Consider the following 24,481-nt stretch of genomic DNA (forward strand, 5'->3'; position numbering starts at 1 on the left):
AACTGGAACATAACCGTGCCCCAGAAATGAGTCCCTCTCTACAAGCTGAAAGCAAGGCCTTAACAACATTTGAAACCTTAATATAGGTGAGGAACTATAACGATTGGTAGTGTTAGACACAGCCTCTCCTGTCAAGAAGCTGGTGTGTGTGTTTCTTTCCCCGCCTCCCCAAGTTTCTCCTATCTGATCTCTTTAAAAGTTATGGAAACCTTTCTCCTCTGTTGCCTTAGGGAACATTGCTTAGACTGTGAGTATAGCTACTGCCACTAGTAGATGGACACTAAACAAATAGTGTTGGCTCCTCCTATTAGCTATACCTTTCCTGCAGGCACCAAGCTAATCAGTTTTAGCTTAGTGTTTGTAGGAGGCAGACTTCTGTTACCTGTCTTCAATGCTTATCTTTCTGGATTTGGGAGTACAAGGCTGGCACTGGACTCTCCCTTTTAACCCAACAAAGCAGGCGAACAGACTGGAATTAACTAGTCTGTTGTCAGCCTGACCCTCAGACAAGGTGGCACAGCATGGTCAACCCGTCACTTGCAGTGACTACCTATTGGAGGACTCCTTTCCTACCCATAGCCAGGCAAGCACAGGGGTGTGCACTGCTGGAGTATCAGAGCTGTTCGGTGGAAAGGTGCTTCTTTTCTACTCTGGAAAGTGGGAGGCTTGGCAGTGTAGCTTGCCAACAGCACTTGGGAGGTGGCTGGGACTGTTTAACCTGGGTCTGTCACCCATGCGCTGGTATTTCTTGTGGGGCCTGTGGGTGCCAGCTCACCCACACAGCACCACTGGTCTGCACTTCTGGAGTGGGACTTGTTGCACGCTACAGGAAGCCGTGCACATGTCTTCCTGCACATGCCACTGCTTTTCACACTTGTACGGCCTTCGTCGCTAATTGAGGCTTTGGCCTAGCTTAGCTGCAGCACTTTCGGTAACGTGAGCCATGATATTGCTGTGGTCCACTCACAGCTTGCTCTGGTAGGGGGAGGGCTTTCTGCTTTCCCTTCTATCCTCCTCCAGCGTGCCCAGTATCGGACTTCCTATTGGCTCCCACCTCTTCTGACACAGCCCACCTGCCTGCTGAGACCAGTGGTGCCTCGGGCGTGCTCCTCGCACATCTAGCGACTGGCAGTTCAGGAACCAGCTAAGCTCTGCCTGGTGGCTAGCTCATTTTCCGGATTGCTCCTCCTGCAGTGCCCTTAGCAGTACACCATTTACGGGTTGCTCGGACTACTGTCTGCAAACCCGATTCCAGACAAGGCCTAGCGTGAGCCACACATTTTGATCGCGCTGCAGTACCAAATCCATAGACTTTGCTCCTGTCCAGCCCTCATCAACTGCTAAACCGAAATGGGCACGCTCTCTTTTGAGCGGTGCCAGACCTTACTAAAGCGCTCATAGACGGGCTGGAGCGTACTATTTGTCAAGTGTGTTTGATGAAGAATTTGCCACTCAATGTCTCTTATAGTAGGTCACAGAAATGGGCTAGGCCTCCTTGCTCGAGGCAAACTTCTAGCTCCCCCACATCGCTATCTTCTCAAATCACTGCGGCAATGTGTTTGAATCTCACTCCCAGTGACAATTCAATCTGAAGGCAAGCTTTTAGTATCTCTCTGATTGTGACTTGGAGGAGGAACAGGCATCTAGGCTCTCTCTCTCTGGTTGCTAGCCTTCATCCGTGGAAGCCTTTTCTTTTATATGCCTGAAGCATCTTCCAAAGGTCTTTCCCGCTCATTCAGAATTTTGAGGTGGTGTTTGGTTTGAAGCATTAGTCAAAGAATGGAACCTTCCTGACAGTGTTTAAACATGTAACCTTTTATAGAAGACTTAGTTAAGTGGTCATGTTCCCCAGTAGTGGATGTCCTTTTAAGCATCTCTTGCCATTGTGACTCTTCAATAGGGGCCTATGTCTCCTTCCCATTTTCTTTCATGAGTAAAGCTTGTCTAGCTCCATAACTCTCATGTTGTTCCAAATAGGTGTATACTGTGTATTGTCTTTTATCTCCACTATATCCCTAATCTTCCAAACAGTGTCCACCTTGGCGTCCCCGAAACGGTCCTCCAAGTCCACCTCTACTAAATCCTTCGCATCAAGGGTGGCTCCCTACCCAAACCATGCGGGGTGGTGGTTTGGGAGGGGGGGGGGGAGCAGAGTTTATCTTTCCCTATTAAAGAAAGCCTGGATCACCCACACCTCAGACTCCGGGGTTCAAGAACCCCCTGAATCACTGCTTCAGAATTCCGCTGTCTTTCAAAGACCAATTCTTTGGCTCGCGATTCACACTTTGTCAATCCAGAGTGTAATAGGCCCTTTTTAACCGTTGCAAAATCTGGACTTTCTGGGTCTTTTCTTTGACACAGCACATACTTGGGTCCTACAGGAATTACATCTCCTTGGGGGACAGGTATGCTCCCTGCAATCTCAGACTCTTGTGACCATCCGTCACTGGATAAGAATTCTGTGCCATGATGGTAGTCTTTATCGAGGCGATACTGTTCAGCCAGTTTCATACCTGGGCCATTCTCTCAGTGGGACAAATCTGTGGACTGTCTGGATCGTTGGGTCCGCCTGACTCGCCAACTTCAGCACTCCCTTCTCTGGTGGTTGGACTCTCTACAAGTCAGCCTGGGGTGCTTTTTTCAGACTCTCTGCTGGCAGGTACTCTTCATGAACGCCAGACTTCTCGACTGGGCGGGGGGAGGGTACACTGCAGAAGCTCACAGTCCAAGACACTTGGACAGTAAGGGAACTGACTTTTCGGATAAATGTTCGAACTATGGGAAACTCTTCTGTTACTTCAGCACTTTGCTCCCTAGCTAATGGGTCTCCTCAATTGGGTCCAAACTAAGAATTTGACATAAATCTTCAAGACTGGACCCGCAGCTCAGCAGTCATGGCAGAGGGGCAGCGAAAATCCTTTCATAGGCTGTAGATCACCTCCCAGCGCTCTTGGCAGTCCACATTTCAGGCATGGACAATTGGATAGCTGATTTTTTAAACAGGAAGACAGTTGACCTGGGAGAATGGGAGTTATATCCCCAAGTGCTCCAAACAGACTTCCGTATGACTCCTCTTTTGGACAATCCCATGGCGTCCAGAATGAACCACAAACTCCCAAACTTTGTATCCAGGACTCGGGATCCTCAGGCCCGAGCCATGGTTGCTCTTGTAATTTTCTGTCTCATTCCTTGACTTCTCAAGAAGCTCAAGATGGAATGCCTCCCTGTGATTCTCATCGCTCCAGACTGGTCTCACCTGGCAAGGTTTGCAGAACTTGTTGACAATCCATGGCACCTTTCCCTTTGATAAGGTCTTCTCTTACAGGAACCCCTCTTCCAGCTGAGTCTGTCCATGCTTTGTTTAATGGTGTGGCTGTTAAAGCAGCGGTCCTGAGAGCTTGTGGGTTTGCGGAACATGTCATTCAGACCATGATGAAGGCTAGGAAGCCCTCCTCTTCCAGGGTTTACCATCCAATGCTTTTCACTAACTCTCCTCCTGTCCTCTTCTGCAGCAAGGTCTGGACATGGGGTTGGGCCTCAGCTCTCTTAAGGGTCAGGTGTCTACGTTGTTCATTCTGTTTAAATGCCTCATGCCTGCTAAGCTCGCCATCCGTAGTTTTTTTTTGTTTGTTTGTTTTTTACAGCCTTCCACATTACCAAAGACATCGCACTCATTATGGCTCTTAACCCCCCATTCAAGTCCATGCACTATCCACAAATTGGATTTGGTTCGAGCCTTGAAAACATGCCTCTCCTGGACGTTTTCCTTCAGACAATCTGAATGTTTGTGATCCCTGATGGTCCGCAGCATGGCCTGAAGGCTTCCAATGCCGTTATTTCTTGCTGAATCAGATCAGCAGTAGCAGAGGCTTACTGTTAGAAGGGCCAGTAGCCTTCCTTCCGGATTACTGCTCATTTGACTTGCAGTGGCTACTGTTTGGGCGACTTGCCACAGTGCTCCTGCGCTTCAAGTGTGAGGCCGCCATTTGGTCCTCTACACAACTTCTCCAAAATCTATCGGGTGCACACTTATGCATCTGCAGATGCTTCTCTCGTTTGAAGAGTATTGCATGCGGCCAACAACTCACCGCATGGTTACTATATACCTTTCCCCAGCAGAAAGTATGGACTGTCCCCTGGTCTAAGTAGTGTCCCCCCAGTGCAACGGGCGCAAAAAAAAAAATTTTTGGTACTCGCCATAAAACTATTTCTGATCATGTTCATTGGGGTACACCGCACCCGCCCACTTTGATGCTGAAGTTTTCATGATTTTTATTCTCCCTGTTGGGATTCTTTCTGGAGTTCACATGGTTCTGGCTGTGCTTGCGGTATTAAATGTTTTTAACATATATTATTTACTTTGTTTTCTCTCATATCCTACTTGGCTGTTCCTACTGCTTGCATGCAAGCTGATTAGCTTGGTGCCTGCAGGATGAGTATAGCTTGTAGGACGAGCTAAAACATTTATTATTGTCCGCCTCCTATTAGCAGTAGCTATACCCACGGTCTAAGCAGTGCCTCACAATGAATGTGATTTTTATAGCAAGTAGCAAAATCTTGTTTTGTGCATGAAAAAAATCAGTACATACCATGTGAAGTCCCTGCAGGGGAAAAGTGTCTGTGTCTGTGTCATGCATTTTAGCCTAATACATGCTTTGCAGGCTTTCCTACATGCAAGGTTTAGCTTCGGGGGCATTCGTGCACTGATTTTAGCTGATCTTTCTCTTGAACAGGCACAAGCTCACCTCTCCCTCCCTTCTTTCATAGGCTGTGTATCATAACGGTGCCCCTTCATAGCTGTAAAGCACTGAATTGCTACAGCCCTAGTCGTTTCAGGGGTGTTGTCAGACGGCACCACATTAGCAGTTAGTCTGTCTCTCTTTTTGCAGCGCTGCGTCAGAATGCTTAGTTTGACTGCATACCTGCCTACATGTATTGGATGATTAGAACGGTCTCCCTACAAAAAGTAAAACTAAGGTTGTACTTGCACCTGGCAATATTTTTTGCTTTCATTCACCTTTTTTTCCCCAATTTTAGTCTTCCAGAATGCAGGAAGAGCTACAGAGATGTCAAGAGGAATTACAACAGCAGATCATTTTGGTTAATAATCTCAGAATGGAAGATTCCATCACTAGCTCTAAAGAAAAGGAAGCAACTGACTTTATACCATCACTTGAAGAAAAGGTTAGTCTTTTTTTTTTTTTTTTATATGCCATTGATTCAAGGACATTAAAAAAAACAATGGCTAAGGGCCCTTTTACACAAAATGACTGTGGGGCGCAGAAGCGCCTGACAGGCATCCTAGCAATAATGGCTCCTGTGCTTCCACACGATCGATCAGGGCTCAGTGAATGGAGGCTGAGCGAGCCGGCGATTCTTTCGTCCTGCTTCAATTCACCGTAAACGGGAAGTCGTTCTTAGATAAATGACTGCTTGTCATTCGGATCATTCAGGTATAATTCATTTGTTCAGATCATCCAGACCTTTACACGGACAACGATCGTTCAGATTGCCACCATCCAGCGAGAATCTGAATGATAGTCGTTCAGTGTAAAATGGCCCTAAGTGAGTGACTGGTACAAAAGGAGAGAGGGCCCCACCCACGAGGGCTTGCAAACTGCATATGACCAGCTTTACTTAGTTGCTGCAATAAGATTTTGTAGCTTTTTATATCTTTTGTTTTAGTGTGCTGCTTTTTCAGTGAATGCAATATACTGACTGTTTAGAAAATGGTCTCTCTACTCTTGTAGGTTCTCAGCTTACAAGACAAGTTCCTGGAGACCAACGCTGAGTATGAACAACTTGCTCAAAACAAAGAAAAACTTGAGCAGGAAAAGAACCTTTTAAGCTGTCAAATTGAAGGCCTTACGAAGGATATGAAGGAAACGCAGTCAAGCCTTGAGTCCTTACTAAATGAAAAACTTGAAGCGCAAAGGCAACTTCTTGATCTTCAACAGCAAATGGAAACCCTGCAAGAGCAGAATCATCTGAAAGACACACAGCAAAAAAGCATCTCCGCAATAGACCAAGGAAGTCAGGTAGAAAATAATGACCAGGTATTTGAATTTCAGCAGGAAATGTGTACTTTAGCAACTCCCTCCACCCCCTCCCCCCTTCTCAATTGTTCCAATACACTTTAAAATACACTTCATGAGTAGTCTTTAGAGATGAGCGAGTATACTCGCTAAGGCACATTATTCGAGCGAGTAGTGCCTTAGCCGAGTATCTCCCCGCTCGTCTCTAAAGATTAGGGGGGGGGGGGGGGGAGAGCGGGGAGGAACCGAGTAATGTGCCTTAGCGAGTATACTCGCTCATCTCTATTAGTCTTCTTTCTAAAAAAAAAAAAATTATTTTCAGTGTGTTATTTTCAAGATATCTACTTGCAAATTTGCTTGACTTCTATATATGTATGAAGCAATAGAGAAATGTCTTAAGTCCACATAATCCTATTGTGCAGATATTTGCTCAAAACCTCAAGTATATTTATAACTTTTTTTTTTCTTAATACGTAGGCTTCCCACTTTGAAAATTACCTTGAGCAAAAAACTATTAAATGTTCTTGCAAGGACCTTGTACAGTCCAACCTTACCATAAATGATGATTTAGAACTAGAGAGCATGAATTTGAACAACAGTGAGGCAGATGATGAGAAGAAGATAAATCAACTTGGAGTGGAACTTGTCACTGAAGAGTTGAAAAATCTGAAGGCGGCACAACAGCTGCTTGAATCAGAAAGGGACCAACTCAAAGAACAGCTGGAGAAGAATATTGAGAAGGTAAAGTATCTTTGAGGTTGCTTTACATATACTTTGCTAACAGCTGAAGGCATTGTATAATGAAGACCACTTCTGTCTGTTTCTTTTGGGACATATGGACATTGTAAGGAGGGGGGACTGAATTTGGGGCCCCTTTCATGACCAAAGCAGAGAACTGCATTGTAAGAGCGATTCCCGCTTGGGCAGGAACTGCGAGCGTGTAATGCTACATTTCCCCTGCAGCGGTTGCAATGTGTGGCTGCAGGTTTCCTGAGAGCTACACCCATGGCTCTACTCTAAGGGGTGTTATGGAACGTTCCATGTAATGTTGGACATGGTTTTTAATCAAAAACTATAAAATTGAATGGGTTAATAACCTTAGGAAATGGATATAGAAGCCTTACGTTGAATTAGAAGGGCTCACACTTGCTCAGCTGTTTACGTAACACCCATACACCATAATGGACTGAGCTGTGCTCATCACCAGCCAGCTCTATTCTTGCATGCACCGCTGGTCATGGGACCTTTTCTTTCTGAGTACCGTTTCACTTCTGCGATCTGTCCGTTTATCATTTATAATATGAATATGCCATAAATACCTGTCGTCATAAAGATGTGAGAATATCTTCATAATGGCTTCATCCAGAGACCTTTGCTGTAAGATGCAGTTTTAAATCTGCAATAAAAGTTGCTGTCATATTCGCCATTCACACAACTGTCATTCATACAGCTTTCCCGCTTACAAGAAGAGGGGCTTCAGAATGCGAATGTACATGAGGAGCTCCTTCAGAAGACGGAAGAACTTGAACAGGGACAGATTAGTCAGAAAGAGGAGATAAGTAATCTGATGAAGACTGTGATGGAAGCTGAGTCTACGCTGGAGTCCTTGCAAAATGAAAAACGAGAAACTGAGCAACTTCTTACTAATCTGCAGCAGCAAATGGATGAGATTACTGGAGAGCGAGATGAACTCAGGGCCACAAAGGAAAGCTTAATTTTGGATATGGCGTCTCTTACGGTAAGTGGCTTTGTATAATTACACGTGCAACCCATGTAGATAGTTATACAATTTAATTTGAGGTAATCTAATAGAAAGGCAGGTGTACATGTGGCTTGTAGTTTCATTTATTAATAGTGTGTAAATGAATGGCTTTACCTCAAATAGATGTACTTTTAAATTAAAAGTTTCTATGGTAATTATTCATTAGTGCATGCTTCAGACCTTCAAGTATTTAACCCTTTCCAATCCACTGTCTGACGTCTAAAGACATTATGATTTAAGGCTGTGCAGCTCCGATGTTGGAAGACGTCCGTCGGGGTTCTCTTACTGTATATTACCAGCCTCTCTGCTGTCAGAGCCTGGACAGCGTGTCACCTCATGCAGTACTGGCTTTAGCCAGCAGATAGTGCCAGGATACACATTGGATTGGAAAGGGTTAACTTTGTTTTATACTTTTAAATAGTTGCTTAGGAATAGCATGTGACCTCAGATTTCTATGCAAGTTCAATGGCGTTACTGAAGGAAAGGAGATGGTGTCCAAGTGGATAGGAGGGGGGGGGGTTAATATGGGGATAATAAGGGGTATGTTAGGATAGAAATGGACCACTGTATCTGCTAAAACACCTCTTCAGGGTTTGATGTCTTTAAATGTCCAAATAAGCAGAACTCCTTGCTTTGTGAATAAGTGAATCGTAGCTCATGGATGCCAATGCTTTATCATAAGATAAATTTTAGGTGGAACCCCACCTCGAGCTAAAAGTACGGACACTGGTATAGCTTGTGTTGCAAATTTATTTTATTTTTTTTGCAATTTTTAAGAATATGCAAACGAATCGGCAAAGGATACCTGAAAATGAAGACTCTATGCAGGCCCAACCCATGTGTAGTCATATGTTACACGGCAACTTTCAGGACGTGGAAGCAGAGCTCCTCTCCTTGCGGAATGAGAAATTAAACCTTGAGGAGAAGCTCTTCAGTCTACAGCAACACACTGACATGATGACAAGCGAAAGAGATGAGATGAAGGCTACACTTTCCCGCTTACAAGAAGAGGCGCTTCAGAATGCGAATGTACATCAGGAACTCCTTCAGAAGACGGAAGAACTTGAACAGGGACAGATTAGTCAGAAAGAGGAGATAAGTAATCTGATGAAGACTGTGATGGAAGCTGAGTCTACGCTGGAGTCCTTGCAAAATGAAAAGCGAGAAACTGAGCAACTTCTTACTACTCTGCAACAGCAAATGGATGAGATTACTGGAGAGCGAGATGAACTCAGGGCCACAAAGGAAAGCTTAACTTTGGAAATGGTGTCTCTTAAGGTAAGTGGCTTTGTATAATTACACGTGCAACCCATGTAGATAGTTATACAATTTAATTTGAGGTAATCTAATAGAAAGGCAGGTGTACATGTGGCTTGTAGGTTTATTTATTAATAGTGTGTAAATGAATGGCTTTACCTCAAATAGATGTACTTTTAAATTAAAAGTTTTTATGGTAATTATTCATTAGTGCATGCTTCAGACCTTCAAGTATTTAACCCTTTCCAATCCACTGTCTGACGTCTAAAGACATTATGATTTAAGGCTGTGCAGCTCCGATGTTGGAAGACGTCCGTCGGGGTTCTCTTACTGTATATTACCAGCCTCTCTGCTGTCAGAGCCTAGACAGCGTGTCACCTCATGTAGTACTGGCTTTAGCCAGCAGATAGTGCCAGGATACACATTGGATTGGAAAGGGTTAACTTTGTTTTATACTTTTAAATAGTTGCTTAGGAATAGCATGTGACATCAGATTTCTATGCAAGTTCAATGGCGTTACTGAGGGAAAGGAGATGGTGTCCAAGTGGATAGGAGGGGGAGGGGGGGTTAATATGGGGATAATAAGGGGGTGTTAGGATAGAAATGGACCACTATCTGCTACAACACCTCTTCGGGGTTTGATGTCTTTAAATGTCCAAATAAGCAGAACTCCTTGCTTTGTGAATAAGTGAATCGTAGCTCATGGATGCCAATGCTTTATCATAAGATAAGTTTTAGGTGAAACCCCATCCCGAGCTATAAGGACAGACAACATTCCCACTGGTATAGCTTGTGTTGCAAATTTATTTTATTTTTTGCATTTTAAGAATATGGAAACGAATCAGCAAAGGATACCTGAAAATGAAGACTCTATGCAGGCCCAACCCATGTGTAGTCACATGTTAGATGAGAACTGTCAGGACGTGGAAGCAGAGCTCCTCTCCTTGCGGAATGAGAAATTAAACCTTGAGGAGAAGCTCTTCAGTCTACAGCAACACACTGACATGATGACAAGCGAAAGAGATGAGCTGAAGGCTACACTTTCCCACTTACAAGAAGAGGCGCTTCAGAATGCGACCGTACATCAGGAACTCCTTCAGAAGAATGAAGAACTTGAACAGGGACAGATTAGTCAGAAAGAGGAGATAAGTAATCTGATGAAGACTGTGATGGAAGCTGAGTCTACGCTGGAGTCCTTGCAAAATAAAAAACGAGAAACTGAGCAACTTCTTACTACTCTGCAACAGCAAATGGATGAGATTACTGGAGAGCGAGATGAACTCAAGGCCACAAAGGAAAGCTTGACCTTGGAAATGGCGTCTCTTAAGGTAAGTGTGTGCGTATGTGTGTTCAAATATTGTATAATGGATGTGATTGGCCGTATCACAAATGGAAAGTGTGTTTTTTTTTTTGTTTGTTTTTTTTTGTTTGTTTTTTAACCCCTTAGTGATCATCCCATAGTGTTTTTATGTCCTAGCAAAGTTGGCTTTAATCCCTGACGACGTGAAAACATGCTTCCTGCAGGGATTAAAGCCACATGGGCTATGAATGTGACAGCTCCATGCTGTCTGTGCCTGCAGGTAGCAGACAGCCTGGAGCTGTCATCCCGGGCTGCAGAGAGTCCTTCCTGACAATGCGATCGGCGCTATCCAATGGATAATGCATTAAAGTGCAAAAAAGTTTTTAAAAAATTAAAGATTCAGCTGCCCTCATTTATCAGATCCATGGGGGCAGCTGAGATTACTCACCCCCGTCCTCCGCGCTGTACCCTGCTGATCTGGTCCTCCAGACGAATGACGTCACGCGCATGCGCAGAAGCCCAGGAGCCTCGGCAAATTTAAAATCTGGCTCCCCACTCCTGAAGGTAGCCGGGAACGAGGAGATGTCAATGGGGACCGCGGTGAGCAGTCCCCGGGCACAAAAAAGTTTTTAAAAGTGCAAGTTTCACCTTCCCTCATCAATTCCATGGGGGGAGGTGAAAATACTCACCCCGGGTCCTCCGCGATGTCCCAGTCTTCCAGGACCTGAACTCCCCTTCTGCGCATGCGCACCCAATGTCATTCATCGGGCGCGTGCACAGAGGGGCTTGCACCCCAGGAAATTTAAAATCCCTCTGCTCCTGGCTACCATGTGTAACCAGGAGCAGAGGGATGTCACCAGGGACATGATCACTGTTATCCAATGAATAACAGTGATCATTTAAAGTAAAAAAAAAAAGTGTAAAAAAAAAAAAGCCAGGCGAAAAAAAAGTTTAAAAAGCTTACATTTCATCTCCCCTCATGGATCATATCCGCGAGGGAGGATGAAATGACGTACCTAAGGCCCCTGGATTTTTCTGCGGACCTTACCCCAGCTTCTGCGCGCACACCCTTCACCAAAATGGCAGACTCATGCGCAAAATCCGTGGATTGCCAGGGTAATTTAAATTTTCCCTGCTCCTGGCTAGAAAGCTTAGCCAAGAGCCTGGAGATTTCACGGGGGGCCGCGGTAAGCGGTTCCTGATCACGTGTTCACCGTTATCCAATGGATAACGGCAATCACTTAAAAGTAAAAAAAAAAATTTGAAATTTCAGCTCCCCTCACCAATGCGATCGGTGAGAGGAGATGAAACTTTTTACCGGAGGCCTCCGTATTTGATCCCCGACATGATCCTCCTCCGTGAACCTTCCTAGATTCCTTTAAAAACTGTGGGATCAAAATACGCAGTACACCCCAAGATAAATTCGTTAAGGAGTCTAGTTTTCAAAATGGGGTAATTTTGTGGGGGTTCTCTATGGTTTTGGCCGCTCAAGAGCTCTGCAAGTGTGCTATGGAGCCTAAAAGGTCTTCAAGCAAAATTTCTGTTCTGAAAGACACAGACTACTCCTTTCATGTTCGGCACCCGACATAAGATTAGGGCCATAATGGGTATGTTTCTGAACACAGGACAAACAAGAGTATCCATTTTGGGGTGTAAATCCTCATTTTCATGTGCTCTATAGAAAAAAAAATGTCTTTTAAATTGACATATTTGCAAAAATATGAAATTTTACTTTTTCCTCTCTAAATTGAATTAATTCCTGAAAAAAAACCTGTGGCGTTAATACTCCCGACCCCCCCCCCCCCCCCCCTTCCTCAGTGAATACATTAAGGGGGTGTAGTTTTTAAAATCAGGTCATTTGTGGGGGTATCTATCATTCTGACACCTATGAGCCTTTACAATCTTGGCTTGGTGTAGGAAAACAAAGTTTTCCTCAAAATGCTGAAAAGTAATGTTACATTTGTACGTCTCCTAAATGGTTAAAAAAAACACACGTTTTTCAAATGTGCATTCAGAATAAAGTAAACCGATGGAAATATATAACTTAGCAAAAATCTGTACAGCATGTTTGCACATATTTGATATATTACAATTGAATGTGAAAAAAATATTTTTTTTCAAAATTTTCCCAATATTGGCACTTTTCATAAATATACACAAATTCTATCAGACTATTTTCACCACCTAAATGAAGTACAATATGTGGCGAAAAAACAATGTCAGAATCACTTGGATATACAAAACCTTTACAGAGTTATGATAGGTTAAGTGACACATGTCAGATTTCCAAAATTTGGCCTGGTCATTAAGGCGCAAACAGGCTTGGTCACTAAGGGGTTAAACAGAAATTTTAAATTCTTCCTATAATTGATTCATTAGTTCGTGCTCTAGACCCCCAAGTAATGTGTTTTTTAAATGGTTACTTAGGAATCTGATGTCACATGCCATTTCTATGTAGGTTTAAAGCTGTCGCTTTCTTTGAGGGAAAGGAAACTGTCAGACCGTATGGCATATTTATTATAGATGTACAAATGGGTCACTGTCATTTGCTAAAACACTTTTTTGAGTTTTGGCTTTTTTTAAAAATCCAAACTAGCATCACCGCTTCTTGCTTTCTGAACCACCATGAGTCCTAGCTCATGGATTCCAACTAGAGTTCATCTTCAAATTAAATTGAAGGTGGAATCCCTTCCTGAGTTATAAAGACGGGCAACATTCCCACTGTATATAGCTTGTTACTGAAATAACCATTTTGTTGTAGAACATGGAGGAGAATCGTCAAAGGATACTTGAGAATGAAGAGACTACGCAAACCCAACTCATGTGTAATGATGTGTTTGATAACTTGCAGGACATGGAAGCAGAGCTTTGCTCCTTGCGTCATGAGAAATTAAACCTTGAGGAGAAGCTTTTCAGCCTACAACAACACATTGACAAGATGACAAGTGAAAGCGATGAGCTGAAGACTACACTTCAGAGCCTAGTGTCAGAAAGGGACCAGATGAAGGAAGACCTTAGAGAGAACGTAGAGATGGTAACTAGGAAATCCTTAGGTTTTCTTCTTTTGGAAGTTACCGCATGGAATTATAAACAGTTTTTGAATGAATGTTCTTAATTCTTCCTCTTTGTAGTCTATTGAAACTCAAGATCACCTTAGAGAGGCACAACATGACCTTCAGCAGCAGAAACTGAGCATAGAAGAGTTAACATGTCAGATTGCATCTTTAGAACAAAAAGTATGTTATTTTGGACGATCAATGTTGCATTTTATCTTGAACCATCCAAATTCCACAGATCTTATGTTTATTTTTTTTTTCTTTTCCCTTCAACCAGTCGTCTATACTAAATCACGAATTGCAGGAAACTATTGCAGTTTTGAAGGAATCCAACAATGAGCGAGATCTTCTTGAGCAGATGAAGCAGAAACTGGTATTAGAACTAGAACATCTTCATAATGATATTAAGAACAAAGAACTGACCATAGGAGAATCTGAAAAAGAGCGGACTGAAGCTGAACAAAAAGTCCTTGCCCTGACTGTACAGCTGAAGTCTATGTCAGAGGAGAGGGAAGAGTTGCAGAAGCAGGTAACTCAGGAGGAACTTGGTAAAGGTTTTATAGCTACAGGTCATAGATCTATATTCTTTTACAGATTCATGTAAAAGTACTTGACAGGAGTCCATCATGTTTGGTTAAGAAAAAAAGTAACCTTTTTCTACATATCATCAGAACTAAACAAACCAAAACTCCATCCAGTTGCCAGTAAACATGTCAGGGTTGAGAAATGTCCTGAATGAGTGTGTAACTGGTCATCTTCTTGCTCTTTTAGTAGAAGGAAAAAACCATCCCTAAATGTGATTGTTCTATGATCCATCACATGGGTGGTGATAACATGACGTCATGTTCCTGTAGTCTCTGGAGACTGTACAAGGGGAGAGATGAATTGCCACCTGTGATCTTTCTTTTTGATGTTACGTTCAACTTACACCTTCACATAATATTGGCTGGAAAACTCTACATACTCTTTAGGGATCAGATTGGTTTTGACTTGATTTAAGAAGTTGTTTAAGTTTCCATTAGTCTATTGGTAATGCCACTTTTATCGCACACTAGTCTGCTGAAACTGAAGAGGAGCTTAAAAGGACTCAAGAAGAACTTGATCAGCAGAAGCAGGGGGTTGAAAAGCTGGCAAATGAAATTTCTTTGCTTGAAGAAAAGGTATACATTTAGCTATATTGATAACTCTATGATCTATCATTCCCCGTATGGAATATAGAGAACTGTCCAGGGATGTGCTCACTCTTGTTTGTTTTTTTTCCTTCAAAAAGTCCTCCGAGCTAGAAAGAGAGTTGCAAGAAAAGAGTCACATCCTGAACAAAGCTGTTGAAGACAGACACATTTTTGACCAGTCTAAACAAGGTCTCGTCTCTGAAATGGAACAGGTTATGGAGGACTTAAAGAACAAGGACTCTGACTTGAAACAAGCGGAGAAGGAAAAAGAAGCAGTGTCTCAGAAAATACTTGAACTTACCAACAAAATGCAAAGTATTGCACAAGAAAGGGATGACCTGGTGCATTCCAAGAAGAAGCTGGAAGAAGAGGTACATTATATTGTGGACAGAAGAAAACTACTTCCTTTACCGTAACTGTCCGGTTTAAACCGTTACCCTGAGTACTGCACTCTGTCAATCTCCCTTATGTGGGGTCACTATGGAGCAAAGGGCGTCTGAGGACTGCCTCACACTTAGCAATGCTATGGCCACAGCCTTGGAACCTTGAGGTGCTCTTCTCAGGCAGTTACTATAAAATCAGTGTGATTCTGGAATTAAAAAAAAGACCACCCCAAAGTTGCATTGGTTATAGACCTCTTAATGCTGTTGAACAGTTGGGTTTCCCAATAGATGAATCCTCTGTTTCACTTGTAAGCCATAAAAGTTTTACAAGCATCTTTTTCTACTAATTCCTGTTTTTGTTAGTAGGGCACTTAGTTGTACCAATTGGCTTCCAATAATTTGAATCTGTGAAATTTGCCATATTTATCGCTGAGTATTCTGCAAACACCCAAGATGCAGCAGCTTGACTTTACTAGGATTCAGAACTTTTATATGACTTTTGTCTCTTATGTTTTTTTTTTGTTTTTTTTTTAAGGGTAAATTTGTTGTATTTTAAATAGAGATGAGCGAACGTACTCGGATAGGCACTACTCGTCCGAGTAATGTGCCTTATCCGAGTACCTCCCCGCTCGTGCTGAAAGATTCGGGACGCGCTGCGGAGCGGGGAGCTGCAGGGGAGAGCGGGGAGGAACGGAGGGGAGATCTTTCTCTCCTTCTCTCCCGCCCGCTCTGCCCCGCTCCCCGCCGCAACTCACCTGTCAGCAGCGGAGCGCCCCGAATCTTTCAGCACGAGTAGAGCGGTACTCGGATAAGGCACATTACTCGGACGAGTAGTGCCTATCCGAGTACGTTCGCTCATCTCTAATTTTAAACAAATGTTATGTACCTTATCACGAGAGTCACATCAGTTGTGCTCAACTTCTGTAAGGTCATAGAAACCTATCAGAGGTTGTGGTCTGTAGGGGACCTAGGCATTAAGATCTCGTCGGTGGCTAATATAACTTGGTTGTGGCACTTGAGTTGCAGTCTCCTTTAACTCTTCTGTGTTATCCTTTGGTGGTTCTTTAATGTAAAAATTTAGTTACATTTTTTTCCTGACCGCTAACCCATTTCTTTTCCCTGTTTTTTAAATCAGGCGGAGAAATTAAGGGAGGAATTTCAGCAGCTAAAGCATGAGCATAACCTCTTAGCCGACCAACAAACTAGGAAGACTAGCCAAATAGATGAACTAGAAACCGAGCTCCAACAAATGCAAGAGAAGATGCGCCTCAGTGACACTTCCATTAAACAACTGGGGAACGAGAAAGTTGCTCTACAAAAGCAGCTGCAACAATGTGAGCTGAAGGTGGCGTCCCTTCACCAAGAACAGGAGCAGATGCAGCAGCTGCTCGAGAGAGTGCGAAGCGAGAAACAAACTATATATGCCAGTCTGCAAGACCAAGAGAAAGCGGTAGGTATACCATAGATCTATATAGTAGTGCCGTGTGGGAGAAAATAGATTGTGCAGTCCCACTGGCAGGCTGGTGATTGCCAAGACTCACGCGGACTTAGAAAAGTGCCTCTAACAGAGAAAAAATTGCAATACTTGGATTACCTTTTATATTTTCCCAAGATCTTAGAGTGATTTTCAGCTTTTTCAACAATTCAGTGTTCAGCTTACATAACTTAAAGGGGTATTCTGGTTGGGAAGCGAAGTTTAAAAAATTCCAGATATGAATAGTGTTGGCGCCATGTTTATGTACAACTGGTTATGGGTATAAATTGTGCAGCCTTTCCCAGCTTAGCCTGTCCTCTGCGGTTTTTCGGCTATTTTCCAAGGTGGCCGCCACATCCCTGTCGATATGCAGCTTGAAAGTACATTTTTCACAGTTCCCAGCTCTGTACTCCCTTTGTGTATGTATACCCCCACTAAGCGCTGCCCTTTAGTGGTCAGCAAATCCAATCTTGAGAGCTGCAGAGAAAGTCAGCCCGGTCATTCCTGCTGAGCAACCTCGACCTGTAGCTCTCGAATACTTACAGGTCGTATCCAAGGTAACCTGGGAATAAACACTTCTGGAGAGCCGGGAGAAGGTGAGGGTTTATAGATCTACCGACACAAAATCCAGAACAGAAGCACATTGCAAACTTTAATGGTTTAGCATTCATTTGAGAGCAGTTTTGTGCAACAGGAATATCCCTCTAGGTTTGTGCAGGGTTTTTTGGATCATTTTGTCTTGATATACATAAATTTTGAAAATTGTGCTAGTCACACTTAGAAACTGACTGTAAAGTGGAGTCAAACTCCTCCTGCACTGCCTCCTGGTGGAAGCAAACCAGCGCTCCTCATATGTCCCCAACTCCAGTCCTCAGGGACCACCAACAGGTCATGTTTTTAGGATCTCTTATGGTAAGAACATCTGTGGCAATGCCTGAGGCACCGGCAATTACATCACCTGTGCAAACTGAGGAAATCCTGGAAACATGACCTGTTGGTGGTCCCTGAGGACTGGAATTGGAACACTGGTCTAGTGGATTTGGTTATGTAATTGCTGCCTCTTGAGAACCCCATTCCAATGTGCCCAAATATAAAAGGAAAACACATGTTACAAGCCAGGTAAAGGAGCATCACATGGGGAGTTAAAGGTGTGTGGGTGCTAACCATTTCTGGGTCACAGTGGAGGTGGTTGGTACCCGTAGCAACAAGGGGTAAAAAACGTGAAAGAACACTACAGCTTTTCAAGAAAAGGAGGCTTTTTTTTTTTTTTTGAAACTTGCATTTAATGGGTGAGTGCTTTATTTTCACATTGGAAGCGCATTGGATTGGGGTTCCTGAGATGAGACTACTACTTAATACTTAGCAGTTGTAGTAAATGCCCTGAGTTGTCTGGTTGTTTTACTAGGTTGCTCAGCTACAAGACGAACTGATCACTTCTCAGACAAAACTTGAGACTGTGAAAGAGGAGTGTAATGAGAGAAACGCCCAACTAGCTGAGAAAGTTAATGAAGTAACGGAACTGTTAAAGGAGAAGGCTTCTGTGGAAGAGGAGAACGAACAATGGGTGGTGGTAAGTCTGTTAGCCATGCAGATCGGCCACCATGTGATATTTAACTTCTATGTATCTCTTGCATTTGTGCTTGCATATAAACCTAGGTTTTCAGAATACAAATTCCTAAACTACTGGGATTTGTTTCTGTGAGGGGAATAGATTGCCTCTCTTGTGCTGAACATGGATGTTGGTGCATTTATTCCAGAAAGTGTCAGATGCAATGGTGAAGAACTGGAAACTGGAGAAAAAGATCTCTTCTCTGGAAAGTTTGGTTACTCTTTTGCGCTCAACACGGAATGAAACTTCTGAAGAAGTAGATCAACTAGCAGTATGTACTGAATCTTTAGAAAGAAAGAATCAAGAATGGAAGGTAATATTGATGTTTACAGTTGTAGAACAGGATTTCCTATTGGCTGGCTAAATGAAATATGACAATCTCTAAGAAATGTCCTTCTTTTTTTTTTTTTTTCTTTTTATAGGATCTTGTGGAAAATGTTTCCACCATTTATACAAATCATCACAGTTTGCTGAAAAACCTCTCTAGGGATCTCAAAAGAGAAACTGAAGCTCAAAAACAATCGATGAGTGCGATAAAAGAAGGTCTTTCATCAACACTCTCCAAGACTTTTGGAAATCTGGAAACTGAACATACCAAGCTAAATTCTCAAATCGAAAATCTGCTGCATAATTTTAAGGTATAATTCTGGTCTGGGTGACATAAAGGGGTTGCACCAGAATTATCACCTACTCGTAGGGTAGGTGATAAGTTTGATCGGTGGGAGTCTCACTGCTGAGGCCTCCACCAAGATGGGAAATGCATCTCTTCTGGTCACTGTTGGCTCATTGCACCCACCCTCGGTGATGTGGATCTTCAATGGAATAACAACCACTCTTGTACGCCACTCATTTCAATGGGGCTGGCGTAGATGGCCAAGCACTTTGTACTCTGCCATCTCCCGAAGTGTCATGAAAAATGAAAGGGTGGTACAGCACATGCGCTACTGTCTCCCCATTCAATCTCCATATCACTGTAATGGGTGCAGTGAGCCTGCGGAAAGGAGAAGGGGAGCACAGGACCTCCATTCTCAGGATCAGTGGGGGTCTCGGCAGTGAGACTCCCACTAATCAGACCTATCGTTTGGATAAGTGATTAAGTCAATTGCCGTGCCAACCCCCCCAAATATATGATATATATATTATACTATACTAAAGGTTATGTAATCCAGGTGTCAGAAGGTACTAATCATCCCTGCAGAGATCTAGCAGGTTCAAAGTGGTGAAGGTAATGCTTCCAGGTAAAAAAAAACAACTCCTTTTTACAGGCAATTCAAATATTCAGTTCAGGGTCTACATTCTTGACGTCCAGTTTTTTCTTGCCTGTATCATTGAAAGACACAGCTGAAGACCTTGGGTATAGCTACTGGCAGGCAGACACTAAGCAGAAAGTGTTCTCTCCTCCCACTAGCTACACCCCTTCTGTGGGCACCGCTCCTAGTTTTAGCTTAAGCCCCATTTAGACACACAGATTATTGCTTGAAATTCATTATAATGATAAAAGTGAGCAATGGTTTTGCTTTTAAAGACGGACATTTTTTCCCTAATTAAAAAGTCGTTTCAGTCGTTTTATTATCGTTGTGTGATGTTTGCATTGAAAAGTCCCGTAAAATCACTGAACGACGTCATTTTGACCAAACGAAAAGCAAACGGCCGAACGATGGATTTTAAGCGGACTGAAAGACAACGATAAGCGAATCTTTAACGATAACTGCACGACGGGCGCAAGATAGACGCAATGATTATCGCCTAAATGTTGGCTTTTGAGAGAATTTTGAGCAATAATCGTTGTCTACATGGGCCTTTAGCGTCTGTAAGGGGCTGATATTGTTCTTGCCGGACTCCAACTAGCTCTTGGGTTCAGGGAATACAGGCATGCAGGACTTTCCCTGTTGACCAATCAAGGAGGACAAACCATGGAGTTAACTGTGCAGTTGTCTGTCATAACCTTGGAAGAAAAAGGGGTACGTCAAAGTCCTTTTCAGGGGAGTTATGAGCTTCTCTTCCCTGGCAGCGGCTCCTGTAACTCTTGACCCGCTAGGTCCTTTTTTTCCTTTTATTGGTGCAGAAAGTCAGAAGCCGTGTGTGTGAAGCTGTAAATTGTGCCCAATGACGTAGCTCTGTGCAATGGGCGGATTCGTTTGCGCCGCGCTTTGCCGCTGGCTACTACTTTCATCACTGGTTCTTCACTGCCAACATCAAAAATTTAGGACCCAGGTTCAGGCCTAGGCAGGGCACTCTAAGGGTGTGTTCGCCGTGGTAGGTGGTGAGGACTCGCTATGCCGGCAGCAGTTTCTCTTCTCACAAGAAGCTACAACTCTCACAGCAAGGAATCCTGGGATCATTATCCCACACCTCTGCTCTGCCTGGTGGCTAGCTGTCCTGTGCTTCTGTCTCTTCTGCAGTACATCTTGCAATTGTCTATAATACAGTAAATTGTATAATTGCTGCTTTAGCGCCATGTCCGACTCCAGACAAGGGCCATCCAGAGCTTTGTTCTAACTGCGTTCCATTGCGACAAGCAGACGTAGAACAAATTACCGGCACCCTTTTGCCCAGCCTATACAAATACACGAGTCGATACCCAAAATATTGATACCAATAAAAACCTACATTCGGAAGCACAAAAATCAAGTCCTCATATGGTCATGTTGACGGAAAAATAAAGTTATGGCTTTGAAAAGTAGAGCTGGAGATAAAAAAAAAAACAAAAAAAATCCCCCCCCCCCCCCCCCCTAAAATTTTTTCCTTATTGCCAAAAATGGTCATGTCTTTAAAGGGTTTAGGAGCCATGGCCCCTTCACTGCTTACACAGGCGCATTGGCTCATCCATATAGATATCTGTCTATTATTGCAGCTCTGAATCTTGACCATATTTTAATGTCCTAACGATGGTTCTAAAAATTGTTTTGTAGGTTATCGATAGGTCTTCAGCAGTGAAAGATAAAAATTACGAGTTGGTCCAGGACTATGAGAGTGAATTATGTGGGGTCCAAAAGAAAAACCAGGAGTTGCTGCTTCAGTGTCGGTCTCTTGAACAGCATGGGACGAGATGGTCTAAGGAGGCAGCAAAGGAGCTTAAGAGCCGTCAAGCTGAATATATGAATCAACTGATAATTAAAAAAACGGATATGATGATGGTATGTATGCCACGTGACCCCACACTACTAATAAAGTAAGGTTTGTCACTGGAGGATTTTAACGTAATTTTTCTTATGTGTAGCTTGTTGTAGATGACCTGTCTGAGGCCCAAGTGGAGCTAAATGGTATAGAAACTGATCTGAAAAAAGAAATGCAATGCAAAAAAGAATTCACGGTGTGGCTGGAAGAGTTTAAAGACCTGCACTGTGATACCACAAGGCTGAGCGACCGAGTACTTGGGGAAAACAGGCGCATTGCTGGACTCATCGAACATCTAACAAGGAGACTGAAGGTAAATAAAATGGACTGTGGGTTCCCGAATTGTTTTTGGTGATAAAGTAGCTTAGTAAATTGCACACAGAAGAGCTAATTATAAGCTTGTATGATTGTGTAAAAAATAAAATAATGCATTTCTGTAGGTTATACAGTGGGGGCAAAAAAAGTATTTAGTCAGATACCAATTGTACAAGTTCTCCCACTTAAAAAGATGAGGCCTGTAATTGACATCATAGGTAGACCTCAACTATGAGAGACAACATGATAAAACACATCCAGAGAATCACATTGTCTGATTTTTAGCAAATTTATTTGCAAGTTATGGTGGAAAATAGGTATTTTGTCACCTACAAACAAGCAAGATTTCTGGATCTCACCTGTGGGTAGGCCACATGCTTTTTGTGGCTGCGTGTTCTCTTCTTTCAGAGTGGTGTTCACGGCATCCGTGGGTGCAGATCGCCACTGGGTATTGTCAGGGATGGCCGCTGACAGTGGTATATTCCGGGCCTCAAGCCTTACTTTAGTCCCTGGCTTTGGTGTAGCACACGTGGTGGGTGGGCTTGGACAGGGGAGGGCTCTTTCTTTCTCCTGGCCTCCACTCAGTTTACTGTCGCCAGGGGCGGGCTTCCTTTACTTGGTTCCTTCTCATCTAATCACCTTCAGGATGCCTGCATTTCAGTGAAAAATTTTCGCCCCCCCCCCCCCCCCTCCACAAGGGTGGCTATATTTTTTTTTTTTTTTTTTACTGGTTATTGACTGATATGTATGCCAGTCTTGAGCGGCAGATAGTTGATATTATGACCACCTATGCTCTGCTAATGTGCCCACACAATAAGGAGTGGAGAAAGTACATGGCTACGTAATACAACCTCTAACAGCAGAGAGCGTCAACATCGCTGAACGTTTCCTTTTAAAGGCTTGAGTGCTGCCATCAACACTGATTACATCATGCATAATGTATGAGTTTTATTGTGCAAACGTTTTAGGCAGGTGTGGGAAAAAAAGTAACTAAAAACGTTCTATTTTTAAAAACCCTCTAACAAAAACTAATGTTGCAGAGTGAATTAGCACAGTGGGTGAAGAGAGAATTCTAAATCAAAGCAATATTTTGTGTGACTATCCTTTTGCGTTCAGAACAGTATCCATTCTTTGTATGCTTGCACACAGTTTTTGAAGGAACGTGGCAGGGAGTTTGGTCCTAACACCTCCCAATAATCTGGTCAGAACGGCCCGGGTGACAGTTAATTTGTCCATATAGCCATCCTGCATCTTACTACTGGTGCCTACACCTCAGAAGATCTTATTTCAAAAGGACCCCTCTTCCATCCCAGTATGTCCATACTTTAGTCAACGGCATGGCTGTTGAGGCTGTCATGTTAAGAACTTGTGGCTTCTTGGAACAAGTCATTCAGACTGTTAGCCAAGAAATCTTCCTCAAGTATATACCACAGTGTCTGGAAGTCTTTCTTCTACTGGTGTGAACGGAAGAAATTTCACCCTTTGCTTTAGTTCGCCGAGACAAAATTATATTCCTTAATGCCAAAAGTCGAGCCATCCTCAAAGAGTTCAAATACATATGGAAACAATCGTGGTTGCTTGGTTGTTTCCATGTCTCACGTTCATGGTGAGTGTTTGGTCAGACCACCACAGATAAATTTTTTTATGGTAGATCTAGTTGATATTTAAAAAAAACCTCTTAATCCGTTTCATGCATGACATCTACTTTTCAGAAAAGGACTAGTAATTAGGAAATTATAGTACCAGTGTTCCTGGTGGCGCAATGCACTACACAGCTGTGCTACATGGTACATCCATTATGATCACACAACACACAAACAGCTCTACTACATCCATCTTGATTCTCACGCAAGACAGTTTGGCTCCTCTCACAGCAGTGACATCACTGCAGGTCATTCAGGCCCCTGGATCTCTGGGGGGTAGGGGGGGGCAGTAGGTCAGTGTCTTCTGTCAGGACCGCTGAGTTGTCTGAGATAACATCAGAGTTGTATTCTCATTTGTAGTTTTTGTTGTCGCCTTTTTTAAGAGCCCTAACTGTGGTGTTCTTCTGTCGGTCAGACTCTGTGTTTTATATATGTTGTAGGACCTTCGATGATGGAGGGCGGAGCATGAAAAAGCACTCATACATACATACATACATACATACATACATACATACATACATACATACATACATACCTACTGACAAGTTGTCGTTAGTAGTTCAATAGAACAAGCTGATGTAATTTCTTTCTGGCCATATTGTTCCAGTGAGCTCCACCTTCTGCTGAGCACTTCTAAAGGGTGTTCATTAAATGTTGATGCACCAACAAATATTTGTTAAAGCGTATGACTGAAAACATTTAGTTTCTGTTTTGATACCTTTTTAACACTTGGAAGATATCATGGAAATTCTGTAATGTTTGTTCACAGATAATCGTTCAGCCTAAAATAAAGCGAGACACGGTGACGTATCTCAAGAGTTTAGATGCCGACTTGGAAAAGAAGAAAAAAGAAAATAAGGAACTGCTGCAAAAGATACAACAAATTGCACCATCTGTCAATTCTGACATCTTAGAAGAAGAAAATGTACGATTGCGTGAAACTCTGAAAGATGTCCAGGCGGAATTAAAGGTATAGTAGTTCAACATGCATTAAGAATCTGTTTCTATGCTTTTACTGGACTGTGCTAGGGTCAGATAGGTCATCGATGTTGACCTAAATTATACAATCCTCCGGACTCTTACGTAGTCCTTGCCTGCACCACTTAAGGCTTAAAGGGGTTGTCCCGCAAAAGCAAGTGGGTCTATACACTTCTGTATGGCCATATTAATGCACTTTGTAATGTACATTGTGCATTAGTTATGAGCCATACAGAAGTTATTCACTTACCTGTTCCGTTGCTAGCGTCCTCGTCTCCATGGTGCCGTCTAATTTTCAGCGTCTAATCGCCCAATTAGACGCGCTTGCGCAGTCCGGTCTTCTTCTTTTCTGAATGGGGCCGCTCGTGCCGGAGAACGGC

At 43.0% G+C, this 24,481-nt stretch overlaps 1 protein-coding gene across 6 annotated transcripts in view; it reads left to right on the plus strand.

Moving 5' to 3' along the window:
• The window catches only part of LOC136572915 (centromere-associated protein E-like), a 73,778-nt gene that overhangs the window by 37,773 nt on the left and 11,524 nt on the right, over positions 1–24,481 (plus strand). For 4 of the 6 annotated variants that reach the window (XM_066573928.1, XM_066573931.1, XM_066573932.1 and 1 more), the window contains 18 exons: positions 5,038–5,184; positions 5,751–6,056; positions 6,513–6,776; positions 7,486–7,773; positions 8,575–9,075; positions 9,882–10,382; positions 13,206–13,388; positions 13,486–13,590; positions 13,688–13,939; positions 14,466–14,570; positions 14,681–14,953; positions 16,101–16,415; positions 17,845–18,009; positions 18,197–18,361; positions 18,471–18,686; positions 20,961–21,185; positions 21,269–21,478; positions 23,893–24,093. In XM_066573928.1, coding sequence (XP_066430025.1) covers positions 5,038–5,184; positions 5,751–6,056; positions 6,513–6,776; positions 7,486–7,773; positions 8,575–9,075; positions 9,882–10,382; positions 13,206–13,388; positions 13,486–13,590; positions 13,688–13,939; positions 14,466–14,570; positions 14,681–14,953; positions 16,101–16,415; positions 17,845–18,009; positions 18,197–18,361; positions 18,471–18,686; positions 20,961–21,185; positions 21,269–21,478; positions 23,893–24,093 — 4,422 coding nt within the window. The remainder of the gene's footprint in view (positions 1–5,037; positions 5,185–5,750; positions 6,057–6,512; positions 6,777–7,485; positions 7,774–8,574; positions 9,076–9,881; positions 10,383–13,205; positions 13,389–13,485; positions 13,591–13,687; positions 13,940–14,465; positions 14,571–14,680; positions 14,954–16,100; positions 16,416–17,844; positions 18,010–18,196; positions 18,362–18,470; positions 18,687–20,960; positions 21,186–21,268; positions 21,479–23,892; positions 24,094–24,481) is intronic. The other 2 variants (XM_066573930.1, XM_066573933.1) reach the window with 2 other exon arrangements.

The sequence above is a fragment of the Eleutherodactylus coqui genome, chromosome 7 (assembly GCF_035609145.1).
Source record: "Eleutherodactylus coqui strain aEleCoq1 chromosome 7, aEleCoq1.hap1, whole genome shotgun sequence".
In the NCBI taxonomy this organism is placed as follows: domain Eukaryota; kingdom Metazoa; phylum Chordata; class Amphibia; order Anura; family Eleutherodactylidae; genus Eleutherodactylus; species Eleutherodactylus coqui.